Source organism: Lagopus muta, chromosome 1, assembly GCF_023343835.1.
Source record: "Lagopus muta isolate bLagMut1 chromosome 1, bLagMut1 primary, whole genome shotgun sequence".
In the NCBI taxonomy this organism is placed as follows: domain Eukaryota; kingdom Metazoa; phylum Chordata; class Aves; order Galliformes; family Phasianidae; genus Lagopus; species Lagopus muta.
In genome coordinates this window covers 22,467,211-22,491,889 of record NC_064433.1, presented here as the reverse complement: position 1 = coordinate 22,491,889, position 24,679 = coordinate 22,467,211, and the positions used below count along the sequence as shown (strand labels likewise).

General features: G+C 37.5%; 1 protein-coding gene across 5 annotated transcripts in view; it reads left to right on the top strand.

Annotated features, from left to right (window-relative positions):
• PTPRZ1 (protein tyrosine phosphatase receptor type Z1) overlaps positions 1–24,679 on the top strand; it is a 134,159-nt gene that overhangs the window by 100,121 nt on the left and 9,359 nt on the right. For 3 of the 5 annotated variants that reach the window (XM_048959045.1, XM_048959038.1, XM_048959022.1), the window contains exons 13-20: positions 3,059–3,203; positions 10,838–10,929; positions 14,135–14,220; positions 16,589–16,685; positions 19,192–19,274; positions 20,023–20,157; positions 21,774–21,908; positions 24,480–24,643. In XM_048959045.1, coding sequence (XP_048815002.1) covers positions 3,059–3,203; positions 10,838–10,929; positions 14,135–14,220; positions 16,589–16,685; positions 19,192–19,274; positions 20,023–20,157; positions 21,774–21,908; positions 24,480–24,643 — 937 coding nt within the window. Of the gene's footprint in view, positions 1–3,058; positions 3,204–10,837; positions 10,930–14,134; positions 14,221–16,403; positions 16,425–16,588; positions 16,686–19,191; positions 19,275–20,022; positions 20,158–21,773; positions 21,909–24,479; positions 24,644–24,679 lie in introns of all 5 variants that reach the window. The other 2 variants (XM_048959031.1, XM_048959017.1) reach the window with 1 other exon arrangement.

Here is a 24,679-nt window from a genome sequence, read left to right as displayed (position 1 = left end):
TGTCTTCAAATTTCAGTAAGATGCAGAGGTTTTTTATGCTAGTTTTGCTTATTTGCAGTATATCAGAGCTGGGTTCTCCTGCACTTGTTCATATATATATATATATATATATTTTCCTAACTGTTCCTCTTAAAGTCAGTGAGAGATTTTGTGATTCCAAAGATGAGGTCAGAAGGCGAAACTGCACCTTGCATAGATAAGAACCAGATAAATATTTATATTGCCTTTATATTTAAAAATGTGTTGTGGAAACTTAAACTGTTCAGACAAGAAATTTGAATTTCTTCATGTTAGCATATTGGAAACCGAAAAGTAAAATCAGAAAAAACAACTGTGGCTTGGGAAAAAAACTGACGAGGTGAATTTGTATTTTAAAAAGTAAATTGAAATTAAACAGTCACAGCATCTGTAGAGGGCAGTATCATCCAACTAAATCTGTTTTGAATAGATCTAGACAGCATGTGAAATTTTAGGCTGTGTCCTACGAGTACAGAGCGAAATGAAATGAAGTTGTATTGCTCGCGAGCCACAGAGTGCTAATATGAAAAGGTGCCAAATCAACACTATGTCATAGGAGCTGATAGAATGTGAAAAATGGAAAACAAAACAAAACAAAAAATAGAAAATGTATTAAATAAAATAGAAGACATGCCAAAATTGTAATTAGTCCTAACAAATTAGGCACTCTAAAACTGAAACAAAAAGTGAGTTAGTTCAGTTGGTTAGTGGTTACCTCATGGTTTAAACTGCAAAACGTATTTCTTCAAAAATCAGAAAAAAAGAAAAGGAATATGTCAAAACTCATATGAATTATGTAAATGAATGTTGCCTTTAAAGATTAATAGTTTGCATAAGTGTCATTTAGTTAACAATGAGCTTCAACTGTTACTTCATAAAAGTACTTCAAAAAAAGATTATACGTGTCTAGAGTAGCACTACAACAGATAAATTTTATCTTCTAAATATTATTGAAATACATTATATAGGATCACTTCATGTATATTATTTTTTCCAATAAATTACACCAAATACTGTGATTTAAAAACTGGAAATTAAAATGCGAGCATGTCTAGCGTGGTCTTCTGTAAATCAAAACTATCCTTGCTTAACTCAAATACAAAAAAAAAAAAAAAAAAAAAAAAAACAACTAAGAAGTTTTGTATTACTGTGAATTTATCAAAAATTAATGAAATGTCTTCTTACTTTGACTATTCCAGAAAAAAAATGTCATTTAAACTTTACCCACTCGTTATTACAGTTGTCAATGCATATTCTGAATGAGGACTTTCTCCTTAAGACCTCTATGGCTACCTAAACCTTTCATCCTCGGTTGAAAAATCATAAAAGAAACAAATATAAATAATAATGGCAATGATCTAAGCATGCCAATTGTTAGGGAGTAGGAAATCTGCTGTAGGTGAGACTCCCTGTTCAGCTGCCATCATTGGAGCGATGGCCAAGCAGGCAAGAAGCTCCATTACAGGGATCTACTGCTCTTCTTCATAGGAGAACAGGACTTGGTCACGCAGTGTGAAGGAGCCCTGTTATCACAAAGATGAGTCTGGATCTTACCCTGTGAGTTACTCCAAATGTGTATGCTTCAAAGGGATCGTATTCTGATCTCTCATACAGATATATAGTTTCCTCTTGAATCAGTATTGATTTTAGTCTACTTGCAAGAAGCTTGGGGACAAATTTTCAGAAGCCTTTCTTTTTCCTGCAATCACCTTGCACACGGAGATACAGGATTGAAAAAGCAGTGAGTGATTTGGGTGTTTGAGCACTCTGAACTAAAACCAAGAAGATATCTGCAAGATCAGGACCTAGACATCTTTTTCCAGAAAGCCCAAAAACTAAAGAAAATGAAAGCAGATAAATGCCTGGAAGCCTATGCTACATGATCTTGTCTGTTTTTTTTATACTGTATTTAGGTCCTATGCTTTTTTGTCAATATTTTTTCAGATCCAGCAATATTCCCTGTTCCCTTTTGTCTGAAAACTGTCATGTGGAGTTGGTCTTGAAACCCCACTGAAGTACAGCTGATTTTAGACAGCAATATCCTGTCCCATACAGAGCATTAAAGATAATTCACAAAAGCAGAAGACATGTAGTTATCTTAGAAAATCTAGGGATTAATTCTAAAAAGTGTGGAAGTGGTTATTTCTGTATTTTGACTCACGTATAATGGTCACAGATCACAGTCAGCTGCATAGATTTAAAAGAAGCAGTTGTTTTCTGTTGAAGTCTATGTTTTCAAGCGTTTTCTTTCAGAGGGATGAAAGTAAAGTCTGCAGGATTGGTCTCTTCCACCATTATGTATGCTTCTTTTAATGAGCTTATAAAATATATCAGTTTAATCTTCATACAGATTCCTGTGCCCAAATATTTTAATCACCCAGTATTACAAGGCTGACAGTTATGTGAAATCTAGATAATACCTAAATTACAATTTGATTCTGAGTAAAGACGGAGGTAGGGAATTTAATTCTGGCTCCATTATAGTTGGAGAAGGGAGTGCTGCAATTGAATTTAAAGGAAACTAGATTTTCTACAAGGCAAGTTACCAAATGGACAGCATATTAAACTACAGAAGATGCAATAAGTAACCATACTGAGATTTTCTGTTGTAAAAAAAAAAAAAAAAATCACAATTATTAGTCAAGGAGAAGTGATATTCATGACGTGAGTGACAGTTTAGCATCAGTGTGCTTTACACATTCCAGTATTATAAATTCAGATCCCTTAAATCATTTGACTTTCAGCTAATAAACAGATGAAAATAAAAACCTTTCTTCTCCTATATTTTAACAACAATCTGCTGTTCTTACAAAGAAGTCTCCACTGCTGGAAGGCTGAATCACAAAAGCTTGAATACTTTGCTTTACCCTCTGTCTGCTTATTTTCTGTAAGCTGGTTTGCAAATGTATACATTTTCTGCAGTGCATAGTGAAAAAGAGAGGTAAGTGGTATTAAGTAGGCTCGTTATAAGACACCTTCACTCGTGCTGTGTGTTTGTCAGTATTTAAACATGGACTGTTTCAATTTTCTCTGACTGCAGAGGCAAGTAATAGTAGCCATGAGTCTCGTATCGGTCTAGCTGAGAGTCTGGAATCAGAGAAGAAGACAGTTATACCACTTGTGGTCGTATCCGCCCTGACTTTTATCTGTCTAGTGATTCTTGTGGGTATTCTCATATACTGGAGGTAAGTTGTTGCTTCGTTGGTTTTTTGTTTGTTTGTTTGTTTGTTTTCCAGTGCCAAAGAACACTGATTTGAAAAATGTGATTGACATTATTGAGCTGCTTTATAGGAGAGAGACTGGATCTTATCTCTCACTGTGTCTTTGTTTTGCTCCCAGAGCTGCAGTAGCGTAAAGCAGTAGGCTGTTTTTTTTCCAAAATGCACATCTACAATGAATTTTGGTTGCAGCGCTGAAACATGAGAAATACCTTATATCCATACTGAGAGAATTTAGTAAAAACTACTTTTGTTTACTAATGCTGGAAGCCAAGTGAATTAACAGAACACTGGGAAGAACAGGAGGAAGAAATAAAATAAATAGCATGGAATGGGTTTGTTTCCTATTTTCCCAATCATGTAACTATTTTTAAAAAATATATTAAATAAATAAATAAAGTTGTTATCAATTTAAGACAAAAATCTATGATCATCAACAGGACTGTATAAATAAGCAATTCATAAAGGACTGTAGGAATGGGCTGTAGCTGACATGGAATATGAGATAGAAATTAGGTTTTCTGTCAATAATTTTAAGATCACTTCCTGAGTAGATCTCATGCTTAGTGACTAAAAATTGCTCTGCTTTGTGATCCTGCCTGTCATAGAATGAGAGTTTTTGCCCCCCAGCCTTTGAAACCATTCAACAGGTGATGAAGCAGATGAGTTTTGTGCATGCCTGCATGCTCAGGTTCCCTCACGGGAATGTTTTCTGTGACTTGATAAGAAAATAAGAAAAAAAGTCAGGCTAAATATAGGTGGTAGACAAGAGTCCAGAAGATGCAACCACTGAGGGCAAAAGACTGAGCCTATTCTGTGAAATAAGGTGGTCCGGGGACTCTTCTACTGTCTTGAGGCATGGCACAGATTGCTTCCGTACAGCCAAAGGCTCTTCCCTCACAGGGGAGAAACAAGGCGAGTGCATTCAGATCCCCTGCCAGGGACAGTTTCTGGGTCTAATCCCAGAGTGTCAGGTGTTGTATGCAGTAACGCAGGTTGGTCTAAGCTATGAGCCTACCAGGAATCCTGTTAGCAATGAGGCAGTGTTCAAGTCTTCAGCTTTTCTTCATTGGATGCAGATGAAGCCATGGAGTCTTTCTAGGGACAAGTCTTCTTAGGCTCTCACAGACTTCCAAAATCCACACAGCCCTTACCTTCCTGAGAGTGAGAGTTGCCAAGGAAGAGACATAGTGCACTGAAAGAGGTGAGTGTTAAGTTGCACATCACCCTGCCATAGAAACTCTTTTATGATTGCAGAGGCCTGATCCCATCATTGCTTGTGTACATAAACAAGCAGCAAGGAGCAGAGCCTTGCTCCTGGAAGACTTCCAGAGCCTGTTCCTTCTTTTTCTTTCATCTGTACAGTCTTGCTTAACCTAAAATGTGTAACCGTGACAAAGAACCAGGAAACAGGAACCAGATCCCAGGGTGCCTTTGTCAGCTCTTGACTACTGTAACCATTAGGCTGTGGCGTGAGGGTCTGGCTCACTGACTTTGCTTCCCAATTCCTCACTGCTTTATATCAACACAAGACAGAATATATCCCATCCCTCAGCAGATGAAGCTTAAGAAATTGAGTTCAGGCTTCCTTCATTCCAGGCAAGCATCCTTATAAGTCAGCCAGTCTTTGGCATGATAAAACACTGAAAAGCATTGAATTTGCAGAAGGATTTCTTCCGCTTTTCAAATAAGAGGTTAAGAACTGTGGAGTGGAAGTGGAAAATAAGTGGAAGAACTGCACACATTTCCTGATTTATGTATAGTTGGATAATTATATTCTCCATCACAGGATTTCTAGCTAGCCATTTTCATATTGAGAGCCTTTTCCTGTCTTTCATGTTACACAACATGAACATTCATATTCATCTTCCAAAGAGTTTCATCTTTGAGCCTAAATAGTCTTTCAAATCTCTTCTATTTTCCAAAGAACACTACACATTTTAAGACCCAGATTGTGTAGTGCAGTTTTAGTAATCCTACACATGTTACAAGCTTGTTTTTGTCAAATAACATCATGTTCATTTTGCATTTTTTTTCTGGGAATGAACAATTCTGTAACATAGGTCTTTCAAAATAAAACAAAAATCCCGTTAGCAGTAATATCTTCTTGAAGTTGAATTTAATCTTTTCTGTATTTCTTGTGTACTACAAAATAAAATATGAAGCTCTTTTTTTGTTAATCCTTGAGAAAATTTTCTTGGGCTTTATGAGAACACCAGTAACATAGTTCTTATTTCAGCAAAATGAATCACAAGCTGTATGTATTGTAGGTAGGACTTTATAGGCCTCTTTCAAAGACTCTCACCTTGTTTTAAAGCCTGTGAAAAATCATTATGAACTTCTTAATGATTTGAAAGTTCATGAAAAATGATGAACTACATTGCTATATGGCTATAAGTATTTCCGTGGCTAAGTTTAGCTGATTTTGAAATAATTGTTGTAAGTTGACAGGTTTTCTTTTCTATAGTGCACATCTACCTCTTTTTCCTTTAGTGAGCCAATTACTTTCACTCATTAAAGTTAATTAAAATGTTAGATTTACAAGATGATATTCTATATCCTTTTGGCAAGAGTATTCAAAAAAAAAAAAAAATTGCATGGGTACATCTTAGCTGGGAATTTGATGGAAAAATGCCACCTCCTGATTTGAATGTACAATAGCTGTAACCTTTTTAAAAAATATATTGTTTCAAAACCAAATAGCTACCAAAAGCCTCAAATTCCAGCTTTTCGAGGTTAAAAAAAAAAAGGCAAAATTATTTTGTTCTTCACTCAAGTGCCTGGTATCAGAAAAATAATTCTCTACCATCTGTTGTTTGGGTTTAGTTGTTTTTTTGGTATAGGATTGGTTGGTTGTGGTTTTTTTTACATGAAATTGTTAATCATCACTCGAGGAAATTCCCCAATCTCTTCCCTATCTCGTTAGGCATAATTTCAATCTTTTTGTGATAAAAAACTAATTTCTCCCACAGGAATAAAAACTTTTAATGATAACACTGTCTAAAGAATTTTCAGTAGGAACATGCACCGTTTTGAATTACTGTAGTCTTGTGCATCAAGCATTTATAATTTGATGCAAATACACTTTCCTTACATTTTTTTTAGAATGATTAAGATTACAGTGGAATAAATGAGGAGATTCTTTTGCCTATGCAATGGTTTTGCCTGCTTGACAGATTGTTTTTACAGCTCTAGAGAGAATTTTCTATCCACGCATGGAATCTATCCATTCTTCTTGGTATCTGATTGAGTCCTTGTACACGATGCAGCAGGGATATTTGAATCTCCGTTCCCTGTTCTTCTCATTTCTGGATAGCTTCATCATTCCCATTTTCTTGAATTAACCTTATGTATTTAGGTGACTGAAATTGAAAGTTCCTCCGTGCTGACATACTGGAAATTGTTTATGCATATGTGTAATCTTTTGAAATAGTTCATTGGATTGGTCAGTGCAAATGAACCTAGTGAAATGATTTATGGGAAGAAATGTAAAACAATTTGTGCAAATCAGTTTTTATAATGGTTAACATAAGAAGAGCTCGGCAAACAGTAAAATGGTAATAGTTGTCAGTGTGAACTGCACCATTCAGTATTGTTTTTTGAACAAATACATATGAATCTCAGTAAGATACTGGCTCTGGTAATGTGAACAGTAAATTCCTAATGCAGTTCCAGTTACATTTCGAGGTCCAGAGATACTGCATATTAGCTCCCAGAAGCTGCATGACAGCAGTGCTTCAGAAATTGCCAACCTAGTAACAGTCAAATCCCTGAGCAATCATTTAAGTTTTAACTTTCCTCTGTCACCTTGTATCTCTGAAATGCAGCTTTCAGAGAATGTTCATTTTCCTATCCATGATTTGAAACTGTATCTTGAATCCTGTGTTTGTTTTGTGGAAAAAGAACAGAGAATCCTCTGTAAGAATTATTAAAGTTGCACATGAAGAAACAAATTAAAAACAGATTTTATCTTGCTGTGTTCACTTTCATTCAACCATGAAAGAGAACTGCTCAACTGCATAACAGCAAACCATAAATAAAAGAACTAATATGATTTTAAAATTAAAATTTCAACTGACAACCATTTAAAAGACAAATTGGAATCATTTAAAAATTGAATCACTGGATTCTCTAAGTTCTATTTAAATAACCTTTGGATCCATCAGATCTTCAACTGATACAAAACCATTTCAAAATAAGTTCTATTAAGTATTTGAGAATAACCAATGGCAGATGCCCTGTGAGCACAGGAGACCCTAAAGAGACCCTCTGCAGTCTGAGGTGTAGTATTCTCCCAAACAGTTCACACTGAAGTGTTCACTCAGATGTAGCATCCTTCACGTTGTATCAAATTGCTGCTGCTTCCTGGGTTCCTGTACAGATTGAGACACTCTAATTAAATCAGTGCTTTTTCACTATATGATATAAAAAGTGTGTGTTCAAAGAAGCGCAGTGTCTAAATTACAAATTACAGTTTTAGGTTGAAGATCTAAATGCTTTGACGAAAGGTGTAAATTAAATACTGAGGTTAACATTGAGTGATGGGACCTTTGTCTGGAAATTTGAAATAGTCATCACTTTTTACATTAACAACAAGTGATAATTAACGAGTCATGGTTATTAACATTAGGTTTAGTCATAAAGGCTTTCACTGCCGATGCCAAAGCAGATGGAATGCCTATTTATGACTCTTATTACAGGTTAAGTCAACCGCTATGAATTTGTCTCCCAAATGTGCTAAGGGTTTAATTTATTTTCAGCCACAATTAACTTGCTAAAGATTGAAGGTACAGTGGCTCAGTTAGGAATAGTGAATATATAGCATATTATGAAGACATTTTAATCACTGCTTTTTATATGAAAACCATTATACCAATTAAATTCTTTTTAGTTCAATCTTCACAGGCAAAGAGATGACAAATTTCTGCAGTGCTATTCTGTAAGCTTTACGTATGATCACTGTTCATAAGCCACAGGCATTAGAGGGAGGACATTTTTTTGTTCTTGTCCTTTAAAGTTGAGGTGGTTGGCACATTTGGTTGTTTTTTAATAAATGCAGCACATCATCATTCTCAGTGCATAGTAGACAGGACTAGACTTTCCAAAAGTGCTTAATAAAGTACTTTGACATTCACCTATCTCTTGGTCATTTTGCACACAGTTCTGAAACTCTTGAGTGTTCTGTTAGCACTGGGAGCCTTTCTCAGGTCAGCAGCCACAAGCTGCATAATGCAAATGTTAGGACCTCCTTAATACATCTTGAGTATCACAGAATCATAGAACATGAAACAGCTTGGATTGGAAGGGACTATAAAGACCATTGAGCACCAACTCCACTGCCAAGATCAAGATTGCCAACCATTAGATCAGGCTGTACAGGGCACCATCAAGCCTGGCCTTGAGCATCTCCAGGGATAGGGCATCCACAGCTTCTCTGGGCAGCTGCGCCATGGCCTCACCATCCTCTGAGTAAGAAATTTCTTCCTAACATCTGACCAAAATCTTCTCCCATTTAGTTTAAAGCCATTCCCCCTTGCCCATCATTTTCAATCCATATAAAGTTGGTCTTCCTCCTGTTCATAACTCCCTTTAAGTTCTGGAAGGCCACAGTGAGGCCTCCTCAGAACTTTCTCTTCTTCAGGCTGAACAACTCCTTCAGCCCTCTGATCATCTTCATGTCCTCTTCTGGATGCACTCTAACAGCTCCACGTTGTTCTCTTGCTGGGGCCCCCAGGCTTGGACACAGTACTCCAGAAGAGGTCTCATGAGGGCAGAGTGGAGGGGGACAATCACCTCCCTCTCCCTGCTGGTCTCCCCTCTTTGGATACAATCCAGTATACCATTGGCCTTCTGGGCTGCAAGCAAACACTGCTGGCTGTGTGCAGCTTTTTATTTATTTACTGGAATTTGGACCCCCAAGTCCTTCCCACAGGAGTTCTTCTCTCAATCTGTACACATATCTGGGATTGCTCTGACCCGAGTGCAACACCCTGCATTTGACAATATTGAACCTCATTATGTTCTTGTGGACCCACTTTTCAAACTTGTCCAGGTCGTTTACATGGTATCCCTTCCTCCTGTAGTTTATCTGCTCCATTTTCTTGATGTGCATCAAGAATTACCATTTTTAAGTAATGCAGGGTACACAATGGATAGTATTCCCCTAGGCGTATTGCGGAAAATCAAAAGCCCTTCTGAGAACATCACAAATGTGCCTTTAGAAGGTTCTAGTTAGACTCCAAATTTGCCATGTGTATCATGAGAACTATGTTGCATGCCACAACTTTGTTTTTTATGTAGCTCTCTGCTTCCTCTTGTGTTTTAAGAGAATTTGTATTGTACATGAACACAGAAAATTCCCAGTACGTTCCATGAGTAAGTGCATGTTTCCCAGATGCTTCATTGAAATAAGTCTGTCAAAGTCTTTATGAACCACATAATCACTGTTTCTCAAAGGAGCCTCAATACCTCTTTATGACTTTAACAATTATATGAAGGGGTTTATCAGTGTGGTGGTATTTATTTACAGGAGCAGTAAAGAATTAGAATTTAAAGTGAGTACAGAAAATAGCAAAAGGTCATGCAACAGCTTGAGCCAACACTTTTCAAGAAGCAGAATCTTATAAGTGCAAAATGAGATTAGTGTTTCACTGATGTGTATGTTTCTTTTTAAATTTAATAATTCCTGAATAATATTTCAAATAGATTAGGTGACCCAGAGTAAAGATTGTTATTAGCATTTCTAATCATATGGAGATTTTTTAATTAAGGAGGCTTTTCAATACTTACAAAAGCCGTTGGTTATTTAGTCCCTTGAATTGCTTGGACTCTTAACAGATGCTCTTATTATTATCTTCACATCTGGATTACAGCACAGATACAAATAACAGTGGGGGTCACAGCTAAGGTTGATTCCATTTATATTCATCTTTGAGTGTTTTTCAACACAGCTAGCATCTCTTGGAGTAATAAGTTCCCGTGCTTTCCTCTTTCAACTTCAGGAAGTCCTCTTTGGTTAAGGTGTCCTTCAGTGTTGCGACAATAACATTACTAAAAAATTGTTTAGCACCAATCACAGTAGTCTAGAGCTTCCATTTTGTTCGCTATAGAGCAAGTTGCCTCGGACTGCATTTCCGTGTCTGCAGTAGGCTCTACTGATGAATTACCAGAGCTGATCTCATACACTGCTCCATCTTCAGTCTAGCATAATCATATGAAAGGGAATTATGTGTGCAGATTTGGATAAGCAAGGAAGACAATGGCATTTTTTTATACTTGAAATTGCTGCGCAGCATCTACAGTATCTCCTGAGAGTTCCTCTTTCAGCTTTCACCATGTCTGATGTCTGCTCTGTCTTCTGCCTCTGGTATAGGTAAAGTTGCATGAACTATATGTTATCCTGAGTTAATTAAGTATCTTCAGCTGTATGCATAATCTGTAATATATTGGGGCAATATTTCTATCACAGTAGTTGTGTTCAACACTCCATGAGAACTGGTTTTCAAAACCACGATTCTCTTAACTAAATGATGTCAGAATTCCAAAGGATTTCAGGCAATGTTCTGTGTTTGCCATATTTATTAACATTTCTTCTCCTCTAGGAAATGTTTCCAGACTGCTCACTTTTATTTGGAAGATAACACGTCACCTCGAGTGATTTCTGCTCCCCCTGCTCCAGTCTTCCCAGTCTCAGGTATTTTTTGTCAACTGTTCTGTGGATTGATGTTAACTTCTGAAAGATGCTGCCTTGCATGTGCCCATATGAATTCTTCACATTCTGTAAACCAGAAATTATTACCTACTTGTACTAATTAACACAGGTGCGCTCAAAAGAGGCAGAGGTTAGTGTTGCTCATATTTTTTCCTGTAGGTAGCACAGAAGAGAAATATCCTCACCTTACGGAGCTGTCTCAGGGAGATGCTGTGCCTTCTAGCCTGTGTCACCCACACTCGAGCTACACTTAGCAGCTCTAGTTCATTGCCACAAAGCAGAGGATTACACCAGCAATGTACTCTGCCACATTTCTTCCATTAATTGAGTTTGACATCTGTGTATAGAACATGACCTTTACTTTTTACCAGCAGGACCAGTATACATCTCATTTGTGTTTCACTGGCAATTACAATGTCTTCTTTAACTCTAATGGATATATTAATTCTCTGTTAACCTCTCATAAAACTGATGCCCAAATGAAGAGTATTATCAGCATCTTCTCTTTCCATATCCACTCTACTTTTTTTGGAGAAGCTCTTTCATTTCTTTCTTCCTTGAGATGAGGCAGAAAAGCATGTGCAGCCCTTCTTGCTCTTTCAAACTGGTTAGAGTCAAATAGATTAATTTTGCAGATCCCAAACTACATTTCACACATGAGAAGAAGATATTGTGTTCCACAAATAATGCTTTTACAAACTGCAATTACCTGGGGGGATGGGTACTCTTGAAATGACTAAGGGAAGCAAAAGCAGCCCTAGTGTAGGTAACTAGTAAAAACGTTTAATTGAATAAATCCCAGATATTAGGCTTCTGTTGTCACTGAATTGTAGGCATCTTTAAAAGCCTCTTATGTTGATTGCTATTGTGAGGAGACGGGTAGCCTTTTTCTAAATGGTTAATAGGTGGGGATGTAGCTTGATTTCAGAAAACATGTCATTACGTATGAATGTCAAGTGGCAATCATTACAGGAAATTTCAGCTCTTACTCTCTATCATTAACTATATTGCAGTATAACTATATAATTTTCTTGCAATTTTCCCTGACCAGCTCACCTCAGGGAGATAGTGTATTCCGTTGTGATAAGACAAAATTGCACTTACAGTTATTCAAGTGCTTAAATATGTGTTTTGACACTGAGGTTTTACTTTTGGAATGCTGATATTAACTTAAAGAGGAAAGTGTTTTTAAATGACTAACGGATACATAAAATGTTGTATGGAAGAAAGCAAGCCCAGCATTCAGAAAAAATGTTTATGTTTTGTGTTGGGTGCAACAGATGTCAAGTGAGCAGTTTTTGTGTTTTCTATCATACAAGTGTTTCAGCAGTGTAATTTTACAGTTAAGACTCACTGGCATACAATGTTGGCAAAGAATGTAGACCAGAAAGAGCATTTTCTAACTGCTAAGCTTAAGCTTTTATTAGAACAATGGCTGAAATTACACTCCACAGACCTTATTATAAACTAAGTTTTCCTTCTGTGGAGTTCATTAGCATAGATAGGAGATTGCAGTTTTTCAGAGAAAATGCCCCGGCACTTCACAGTACAGATTGCACATTTAGCATAAATAGTGAATTACAGGCTGATATTAGGAGACAATACCAACCTTTTGTGAGCTTCAAGTAGTACTCGATATCTAGAAATATAATATATCCCTAGAGTCAGAAGTTACTGAGCTGGGAGATTAGCAGTGGCCAGGAAATAAAATAGTAGTAACCTGAAATCTCTTTCTCCCTTTCTGTCGTCACTCTTAAGATCATCTACCTTACCTTCTGGTGTTGTGTTTGCAGATCATTAGAATAAACACTTTATGCCAGGTTGCATCTCTGAAGTGTGAAGATAGTGTTACACATTTGGTCGGCTTCTCTTAGGCTTGACTGGATAAATTCACTTTTTGTATGCAGATCCATTCATGTAAATGGAAGACCAGATGGATCTCCATACAAATCAACAGATTCTTGGTAACCAAAAGCTAAAATTATTAGGTGGCTTAAACGCTGAACATCTGTTGACATAAACATCATCTTTGTTCAATGTTTTTGATGTTTTTTTGTTGTTGTTTTTTTCTCTCATATGAAATAGTGCTGAACTTAAAAAATTGTGAAATAAACATATTTTGTAATGTTCCAGTAAATAAATAAATAAATCTTATTCAGAGCCAAAACCAGCTAAAATAATGGCATCATTTAACAGGTAATTAGCAGAATAGAGGGCTGTGTTTACCTAGCATATTTACAGGAAAGAAAAGACTAAAAGTCCCAAATGTTTCCTACATGATCTCTAACTAATGCTCTATATTAGTGTTTAACTGTGTTTGTATAAAGTAAAAAGGAGATGTAGTGAAATAAAATACCTGATGGAAAATTTAGACTCATTAGTCACAAGTCACTTTTGTTGGTTGAGAATGTAAATATTTTCTTTCTGTGTATCCAGAAAATCTTAAATCTTTAAATTTGCATTATCAGCCTGATGTGAGAATTTGTAGCCGATTCCCAGGATCAGACATAAGTTTATATCAATTGTAAAATTCTGGCCATGAATAGGGGGGAAATTCCTGCTGAAAATACTCACTTCTGTAGTAAAAGATGAAAATCTGTTGTTTCTTTTGATGCCAGTGCTTATATGCATCAGTCAGAATTACTGTCATAATGCTGCATTAATTTAGTAGGGCTGGAACTACACTGGTAGTAGTCCATGTACTGTATCAGAGAACCATTGCAATACTAATCAACCCAAAGCATCCAGACTCGTCCTTCTGATCATTCTTTCTTTACCAGTATTATTCAGAGTGCTGCTGTTGCCCTTTCCCTTTGAGTACCTTGTAGCAGACTGTTAAACCTCCCAGTTCCCCTTGACTTCACAGTCGAGTCAACTGAATGTTTTTCAGACAAGATCAGCACCTTAATTTTGGAGGCTTAAGGACAGAACAAGACCTAGCTGGACATTTACCATATCTTCTCTCAGAATAACCATTTAGAAATGTGTAAGTGTTTGAGAATGATTTTAGAAATGCTAATGATGTTGGAGAGTGTATTTATGTTTATGGGTAGTTGTATATCCAGAGTACATACCAAAAATTTTATTTCAGGATGTTGTATGGATTGCCTACATATGAACGTCTTTCTATGTTCTTCTGGCTTTTTATTCTTCATAAATCTATTTTTTGTCTTTTCCCACTCCTAAGATGATGTTGGAGCAATTCCAATAAAGCATTTTCCAAAACATGTTGCAGATTTACATGCAAGTAATGGTTTTTCTGAAGAATTTGAGGTATGACGCCATCTTTCTTAGCATACAAATAATGTTAAGTTTGAATGCCTGGGGAAAAAAAAAAAAGAGAACTGGGTATTAAATTCTGACCTGGGGGACTAAATTCATAATCTCATGTAAATGGGTACTGGGAGGTCTGTTTATGAATAAAGGCTAGAGAGATTTATAAGAAGACTGGGATGCAAATGGGGTTGGCTGTAGCTGTGAGAAAATGCTAAATAACTATGTGAATAATCTGTGCAAATGAAACACAATCTATGTGGTTTAACAGATACAGCTGTAGATTTGAAACTTTTCCATTACTAATGGCAATTGAATTTTGCAGAAGCTACGCACATTCACGTGTTCCATTTACAGAAAAAAAAATAGGAAAATAATGAGTACACATGACAAGACTTCTGAGTAACGGGGCAGCTAATGTAGAGTCTTCATATGTGGTAGTAAAAGCTTTACAGTTGACTTCATAAAACAAATGGTTTATATGGTGTATAACTTTGAAACATGTTCCCATAATGTTGCTCTCACCGTATGTAGCTACTTCATATATTTCTTCATTTTCACATTCGTATGCATTGCATGCATTTAAAGATAGATAAATACTAACTGAAGTCACTTATAAAACAAGCATTATAAGCAAAGACTGTAATTAAAGCTAAGCTGTTAAAACTCTTGACAGGTGTTTGTTCTCTAGTAAAAATCAAACAGTTGTGATGAAAACAATTTTCTTTAATTGGTCACTATGAATTTAAAATAATTTTAATATTATTGCTGCAAAACCAGTATTGAAACTAAAGAAATTAATGATTTTGAATCTCTTGGTATTGCTTAGGGTTCCCCACCTAATGTGTTGTGACCCAAGAGACCAAAAATTAGATTCACCTAATCTTATTTGTAAGCAATTCCAATTCATTAGACGTTCAGGGTATCAATCTGATTGTGGGACTGAATTTGTAAGTACGTGTGAATAATGCCCAGCTCATTTGTTACTTTAAGAATGTATATGGACTGACAGGACTGGGCTTCAGATAGACTGGTTGTTAATGAGAGCAAATATGGAAAAACTGTGTGTAAATACAATGGTAGCAGCGTTCCTTCAACATTAGTAGCATTAGTAGGCAAAACAGTCAGGAAATCATATTTTTCATCATCTTCACTTACTGTGGCAATCTGAAGACCAAACACACTGCACCTCACTCAGTCTCCACCATCTAAAATATTTTTGTTCTTGCTTATCATTTGGAGCTCCAATTTGGATTTACAGACCACCTCAGAATGTGTCCAGGCCTTTTTACTACTGATAAAGAAAACAGCTGTTTTCTCTGTAGTCTGAATACATTTGGAGGTCAGGGCAAGGGGTTGGTTCAATTTTTTAGGTGTATTGCTATAAAATAACTCATCTAAATTTGTACTTTTCAGACTGGTAACCATTTTACATATATATATTTATATATCTGAAGGTGAAAATGTTTAAGATTAAAATGAAACCTAAAAAATGATGAGAAATGTTATAGTACTTTTTGTCATAGTTACTTATTTCCTTCATAACAATATGGACCTTATAAGCTGGAGTTTCTCGTCAGTTTAAGTAATCAGTAATCAGTAAGATAAGAATAAGATAAGTAATCAGTAAGATAAGAAATGAATAATAGCAATTTAGTGAGTTTTATAGGCTACGGGCCTGTCTTCTGAAGCCTGTTTCTTGCAGGCAATCTTCATAAAAGCTTTCGGTTATTGAGAAGCTGCTGTCAGACAGAGGACTGTAATACCATCCTGTGAGGTGTCTGAGCAGTTGCCCTGCTTGTGAGAGCTTCAGGAGTGACTGGAAAGAGAGCAAAAGAGCTCTGCAGGAAAAACTACTGTGGTCAAAGGACCAATAAGAAATCCTATGGACAATGAAATACAAAGATAATCTGACTACAGTCAGTGATGTTTCTCATATATATAATCTTTCACTGGAGTAAGGTCTAACGTTAAAGCTAAAGATAGGAAAACAGATGCCCATATCTTAATAAAATTGTCTCTTGACTCTTTTAAGCTCTGTTGATATTATGGTGATAATGATAATGCATGACCATAATTGTTTTCCATATAATAATTGTAACTTATATAAACACTTTTATCCATTTGTTCTGTGCCATGGAATTTGATTTTTTTTACTTTTTTTGCATTCATTCCCTCATTAGACACTGAAAGAGTTTTATCAGGTAAGGAATTATTTCACTGCATATTTTTCTAGCAATGAAGTAGTTGTAAAATATTATAGCTAATTGGGTAGAAGGTTGTGGTTTTTTCATGATGACTGACTGTATTTTAAGACATTTTATTTACCTTAGTACTTATTTAAGTATGATGCACTTTATTTTTTCAGGAAATCCAGAGCTGTACTGTAGATCTAGGTATTACGTCAGACAGCTCTAATCACCCTGACAACAAGAATAAGAATCGATACATAAACATTGTTGCTTGTAAGTAAACTTGAAGCTTTGTTTAAGAAACAATTATAGTCAATTATAGATTTATGTATGTTACCAGAGGAGGAAAAAATACCTCTACATTGAAAACTCCGGATACTGTTCAGCAAAATGCCCAGAGAGGAGTATCATGAATATCATATTTCACTTCCAGTTAGTCCTCTGACATCCTACTGCTTTGATAAGCACTCGTTAGCAGGACATGTTCATTTCTTCTTTGATGACCCAAGGGGAGTTGGAAGATTCCAGTATAATATCATTACAAAGCCAAAGAAGCTGTGTTTTGATTGCCAAAATTAATCCATCTTTGATTTGCAATAGTAATGATTTTTCCTCTCAGGAGCTTCATAATCTCTGGATATATTTACTGACATATGGAAATATAAATTTACTATTTTATGTTGTATTTTTCCCAACCACAATATAGTAGATCAGCTTCATTAGCTGATCTATTAGTTTTTACATTGCTTTGCTTCGGTATCTCAGAGTTGTCTTCTCTGAAAATACATCTATTCTGCTTTGTTCATCTCTATGTGAAGCCATCACCCCTGGCTCTTGATCATTTTGGTGGCTGTCCCCCTGGATAAATGAAGGTGAAAGAACACTCAAGGTCTGTGCATAAGAGAAAAAAACATCAACTTCAATAGGAGATTTCTATAAATCAGATATCCTATATGAGTTGGCCCTCCCACAATTACATCTACCTAAGCTGCATGGTTTTATAGAAAATTCAAGTAAACCTTGAGTTACCAACTTTAAGAGAAAGAGCAAAAGATAAAGAGAAGAAATCTGAAGGGGGAAAGGATCAGCAGAGTGTTCCTCCATTGCACATGACTGCCAGAGAGCAAATCTAGCAAGCAGTGTGAAAACTAATAGATCAGCAGTTCTAGATCCAGTGCCAGGCCTGCACTGGGATGTTGTGATGCACGTGGCATGCAACAAAGAAAAGGGGAGCAGCAGCAGCGAGAAGTGGGAGCAACAGCAAAAAAGAGGGACTGCCCATCCCCCCCCCCCCCCCCCCCCCCCCCCCCCCAGCTCTTATTTATATATAGCATCAAAGAAAAAGGAGAAGGGACAGTCTCCCCTAGATCCTATTAATAGTTGTAGTTGGCCCAGTTTCAGGATTGTTTGAGGCACCAGACACCAGCCAAACCAAAGGGACTGACAGCAGGCCCCCTCCCATCACTTGACTGTTTTGCAGGCATTGTTCTGTACTATTCCAGGAGTGGTTGAGACATCAGTCAAATTAAGGGAAGGGACACCAGGCTCTTTCCTATGACATAATTGTCTCTCGGGACATTGTCTAGGCTCACATTAACAGTCCCAAAGGACTCATTCCCTACAGTGGCTTAATTCTGTATAGCATTTCAACTCCTGATAACAAGGCCCTAAATAAATACATTCAGTGACACCAAAGCTTTATAGAAAAAAAAAAAGACATAGCCCGTTTGGCAAGAGGCAATGTGAGCTCTGCACCAGCTGCAAGAAATCCAATTCCACCTGGCTGAAGACACCCCTATAAAAAGGAAAGTCTTTTTTTTTCCTCTGACACTTTGTTTTGGTACCTGACCATGCAAAGGATGCAAAGGATGCCAACCCAAAGGACAGAGCAGATTCTGCTATAATTCTTAGCTCAAAGAACAAAAATTGCCATGTGTGACTGAATCAGGCCTCTAGTCCATCTAACGAATGGAAACTTCAGAAAGTTTTTGCTCACAAGTGATTTAGTCACTTGCTGCCTAAATAACCAGAGCTGAGTCTCATCAGATGACCAACTCTCCAGGTTCCCATTGCTCTCCAGTTTCCAAGCTCTGCACTCCTTAATTTGCAATGAATTGCTTAAATACTAGTGCATGTAATTGTTTGGGACCCTTAGGGCAGCCAGGCTGATGCACAGGAGTGCTGAATAGGCTTCCCTTCACTGTCACTGTACAATGGGTACATTCCCACACAACTGGATACCTGATTTTTAATTTTAGTTTTACTTTATATTTCACCACTGTATTATATTGCACAGTTAGTGTAAGATCACATTATACTTTCAGCTTTTAATTCCTTTTCAGTAGGATTGTTTTTCACAAGAGCTTTTTGTCACTTGAACGTGTTCTGTTTCCAAGGACTTCAAAAATGCATTTTTCTATGGAAAATTAATCATGTTTCTTCCTTTCTTACAAATATGTTTCAATTTACTTCTGAAATAAATTTTGGAATTTCCAAATACACTAGTCCTTAGATTCTTTAACTTATTTTTCTTTTATCTAGAATTTTTAATCTGATTCCTGGCTAAGCACAGGATGTTTACATATGTGATGTCACTTTATTATTCATATATATTATAAAAATATATTTTGGTATTTTAAAAAAAGATTTCCTACAGAAAGATTATGGTATTGGTGATAGGTGGACAGTTGGACTGGAGGTCTTTTCCAATTTTGGTGATTCTGTGATTCTGTGATTCTGGGAAGAAAATTTGGTTGTTTTCTCCCTTGTCTTACTACAGATGATCATACCAGGGTTAAACTAGCACAGCTTGCAGAGAAGGATGGAAAACTGACTGATTACATTAATGCCAACTATGTTGATGTAAGTGCCCTTTTTCTGTCTGACAGCTCATCCACCAATCAGCCTGTTCTGTGAATTGCGGTGTATGGAGGTGAACAGATATAAGTTTAAAAAATCACAATATTAAAAAATACCATAACACTTTAATTATCTAAGTTAAATGTATAAACTTAAAATGCGATTAGAGGTAAAGCCCATTTCTTTCTCAAACCCATCTTGATGTTGCAGCAGCTGTAGCTTAGTGAAGAGCTTTATGAAACTAAAAAATGTTCAAACACATCAGAGTCATTTCAGAAACATTTCACATCTGAATGTTTATTCTTTTATGTATTTTTGGTAAGTGGTTAATTCTTCTGTCTGAGATAATCTCACAAGGGGAAGATGCCAGTTGGCTGCGAGCCTCATTGAGATATCATTTCTTCAGTTTTCATTACCCAGTAATTTACATGCGAATGATCTTGATTCATTTCTTAAACCACTGTCATAACAGATGTCTCATAATCACTATCATGTCAACATTCTGCTAGAACATGGGCACTTGAATATATATCCCATTTGTCGGAATGATAAACATTGACATAACAGTTGCATTCAGATGTCATCTGGTACCGCAGGCTTTCTGTGATTTTGATAGTTATAAATTCAAAAGTACTTTAAAGCTTTTGAGATTCTTTAAAAATAGATAAATGAAATGTCATGTACTCCTCCCAACCTCCTTTTGCTTGGGGACTGTGATTTGACAAGTGTCATTTGTTACATTTCAATTTAGGGCTACAACAAGCCAAAAGCCTACATTGCAGCTCAAGGGCCACTAAAATCAACAGCAGAAGATTTCTGGAGAATGATATGGGAACATAACGTAGAAGTTATTGTGATGATAACTAATCTCCTTGAGAAAGGAAGGGTATGAGTACTTTTGTCCATTATTTCTCTCTCTGATGTTGATAGATCTACCTCTAGCAGGCTCCTTTCTCTCTTTCAGAAATGTGTTTTAGACATTTTTGAGCAAAAAAATAGTTTGCAGTAGTTGCTTGTACTAGGGTTGGTTATGGAAGTATGGAAGTATAAAGATGAGTATAAAGAAAGCATTTAAACTCAATTGCAAACAACTGAGGTTTTGAAAGGAATGTTCTAATGACAAAAAAAAAAAAAAAAAAAAAAAAGAAAGGGAAGGGAAGGGAAGGGAAGGGAAGGGAAGGGAAGGGAAGGGAAGGGAAGGGAAGGGAAGGGAAGGGAAGGGAAGGGAAGGGAAGGGAAGGGAAGGGAAGGGAAGGGAAGGGAAGGGAAGGGAAGGGAAGGGAAGGGAAGGGAAGGGAAGGGAAGGGAAGGGAAGGGAAGGGAAGGGAAGGGAAGGGAAGGGAAGGGAAGGGAAGGGAAGGGAAGGGAAGGGAAGGGAAGGGAAGGGAAGGGAAGGAAAGAGAAGAAAAGAAAAGAAAAGAAAAGAAAAGAAAAGAAAAGAAAAGAAAAGAAAAGAAAAGAAAAGAAAAGAAAAGAAAAGAAAAGAAAAGAAAAGAAAAGAAAAGAAAAGAAAAGAAAAGAAAAGAAAAGAAAAGAAAAGAAAAGAAAAGAAAAGAAAAGAAAAGAAAAGAAAAGGAAAAAAAAACAACTGTCTTCTATTGAAAAAAGCCTTATTTTCTGGAGCGGCCATAGCATGAGCTTTGGGCTGTGTTCCACTCTGTTCTTTTGACTCTGGAAAGGAGAAGGCTATAGTTCATGAGAATTTTTCATTACACTTATTGGCATCTCCCTGTTAATCTCCCATGGGATCCTCTCCAAGTGTAGGACCAAATGCACGTCTATCCAAGTCAGCTCCTATCAGAGGATGTTGCATGATGGGAGTACGCATGTGCAATGCACGTGTGAAATGAAGAGACACTGTATTACTTTTACCGCATACTGACAGAGATGCCTAAAATGCATTCAAGTTCTTCTCATGTGACTGACTAAGCATCTAACAAAGGGTACAGGTACTGTAGATGCAGATAAAGGGCTGTGCTGAGTTACTAGCACTTTATATACAACACCACACTGTAAACATGTATGTTCTAGTACTTCTAGAGAAGGAGGACCGGGCATCACAGCTCTGTATTATATATTCCTGTCACACACACATGCTCACTTTTATCTACCCATGCTATGAATCAACCAAAAGGCACATATGACACTACTAACTTGAATGTATTCCTATTTCTATGGATTATCTGTTATTGTCTTTAGATTTTATAGTGCCTGTACTATGGCAAGCTCCGCAGTATAAGAGTACTTTTGCTCTGATAAATATGATTTAAACTTCTCTGGTTTTTGAAGTATAAATACCATCTTTGCATAGTCAGAACTCAACAACACAAAAGAAATGCACCTAATTTTTTTCTCTTTTGAGCATTATGTTTATTATATGTGTGGTATATTGGGAGTTCCTGCATGTTTTTGTGGTGGGCTGTGCTCATAAATTTCAGTGTTTGAATCTTGATTGTTTGACATTTTTCTTTCTTTCTCTACTTCTCCTTTGATTTCTAACAGAGAAAGTGTGACCAGTACTGGCCTGCTGAAGGTAGTGAAGAATATGGGAACTTCTTGGTTACTCAGAAGAGTGTCCATGTACTTGCCTATTACACTGTGAGGAATTTTACTCTTAGAAACACAAAGATCAAAAAGGTTTGTGACGTCATGAAAATGTAGGTTAGGCAAAAAGAAGTCGTAAAATTTTCTCATAGTATTTTCAAGGAAGTTGTTGGATGTTTTCTTTTGTTTAGGTAAAACTGAATCCTGTAGGTCTCAGGCAGCCAAGATACTTGTCCAGATACTTCAGAGATGAGTTCAGCTAATGGAGGAGATAGTGGTACAAAGTTTAGTTGGATGCCAGTAATGAGTGAGGTCAATACTGAGTCCAGTCGTGTTTAGCACCTTCGTTAATGATCTGGATGATGGGGTAGAGTACATTCTCATTAAATTTGCAGATTTGCAGATGACATGAAACTAAAGGGAATGGCTGACTCACCAGTGGGCTGTGCAGCCATCCAGAAGGACTTTGACAGGCTGGAGAGGAGGGTTGACAAAAAATCTCATGAAGTTCAACAAGAAGAAAGGCAGAGGCCTGCACCTGAGGAGTTGAGTTGAGGGGGCAGGCAGCGTAACATAAAAGAGACCAAGTTGTACATGAGTCAGCAATGAGCCCTTGTTGCTAAAAAAGCTAGTGATATTTTTGGCTGTTTTAGGCAAAGTATCTCTAACACATCCACAGAGGTGATCCTTCCCCTCTATTCAGCACTGATGAGGTCTTACCTGTAGTGATGGTCCAATTCTCAGTGTGAACACACTGGGAAGAGTCTGTGAGGAGAGGCTGAGAGAGCTGGGACTGTTCAGCCTGAAGAAGAGAAGGCTCAGTGGGATTTCATCAGCTTGTATAAATACCTGAAGGGAGGATGTAAAGAGGATGGAGCCAGGCTCTTTTCAGTGGTACCAAGGGACAGGACAAGAGGCAGTGGGCACAAATTGTAACACAAGCAGTTCCATCTAGACATCAGGAAGCACTTCTTTACTGTGCAGGTGACAGAGCATTGGCACAGGTTGCCCAGAGGTCATTGAGGCTCCTCCTTGGAGATCTTCAGAAGCCATCTGGATGTGATCCTGGGCAACCTGCTCTGAATGTTCTTGTCTGAGCAGGATTTGGAGATGATGTCCAGAGGTCTCTTCCATCTTCAGCCATTCTGTGGTACTGTGAGGTACTGGCCTGTAGTTCTAATGTAGTGTATGACCATCAGAGAAGGATGTGATCTCACACTGGAGAGCCAACGTGGACTTTGCCTGGTGAGCAGGAGGACAAATTTTCAGAATGAGATCAGGTAGTAGAAAATGTGGTTTGAATTAAATCATCAACCTCAGCTATCAATTTTCCTTTTTAAGAAAGTAAGTTTTACTTGTCTACAAAACAGATGAATCCAAACCTTGCCTTACTGAAATCAGAAACAGCATGCTCAGCAATGGCATCCTGGAAATATAATTTGGGCAAAAGGGAATGGCTACAAAAGGATTTGCCTACTTTGAGGGAAGTTTTTAAAACTTATTTATTTTAAAACTTATTATTTTAAATCTTATTGACATAGAGATTTTGGAAAGGGTCCAGAGGAGGGTGACTAAGATGATCAGGGGGCTGGAGCACCTCCTCTATGAGGACAGGCTGAGGGAGTTGGGCTTGTTCAGCCTGGAGAAGAGAAGGCTGCGGGGTGACCTCATTGCAGCCTATCAATACCTGAAGGGAACCTACACCCAGGAGGGGAGTAAACTCTTCAAAAGGGCTGACAACAGCAGGACTAGGGGAAATGGATCCAAGTTGAAGGAGGGAAGATTTAGGTTGGATGTTAGGGGGAAGTTCTTTACTAGGAGAGTGGTTAGGCCCTGGAACGGGCTGCCCAGGGAGGTTGTGGATGCCCCGTCCTTGGACGTGTTTAAGGCCAGGTTGGACGGGGTCCTGGGCAACCTGATCTAAATGTGTATGTTTGGTGGCCCTGCTAGGCAAGGGGGTTGGAACTACATGATCCTTGAGGTCCCTTCCAACCCAGGTGATTCTGTGATTCTGTGTGATTCTGTGATTTCATTTCAGCCACCTAAATCTTAAATGTCTAGTCCCTCAGCCTCCCTGTACAATTAATGAATAACACACAGCATCTATTGTCAAGTAGTTTTCCCAGCTGTTTTAGGAATCTCTCTTCAGATAAGATAACTTGCTTTGGATAAGATGACTTGGTTTGGATGAGGTAACACCATCTTTGAGTTGCCAATGAAGCAATGGGCTTAGAAAAGCATCCCAAATGAGCTTACTTCCCCTATAACTATCATATATATATAACTATAATATCATTAACTCTGCGTGAAATGAATCATATCCTTTCTACCCATCTGGCAGAGAATATGAGTGGCAGATAATTTGGTGAATACTAATAGCAGTTGTAATTTGTTACCTTTTCAGTGTTCTCAGCCTTCACTGTGTCTTTCTAAGGGACGGTGAGTGACAGTTCATTTTTTCCATTCAATGAACAAATTGATGAGACGGAAATGCTGGTCCTTGCTATTCCCCTTGAGCAATGGAATATTCAGAGCTAGGTAGTACTTTGGTGTGTTAACTAAATAGAGATAGTTTTCAGGAAACATCTAATACATAAGTAGAATTACAAAGACTTGTCTTTGCAACGTGAGCTGCTTCTGTATGGAATTATCTTTCTGTTGCAGGGTTCCCAGAAAGGGAGGTCTAGTGGACGTGTAGTAACTCAGTACCATTATACCCAGTGGCCTGACATGGGTGTTCCAGAGTACACGCTGCCCGTGCTCACCTTCGTGCGGAAGGCATCGCATGCCAAGCGCCATGCTGTGGGGCCGGTTGTGGTTCATTGCAGGTGTGCTTTTACCGCCGTAAGGTTCACTCCACTTTT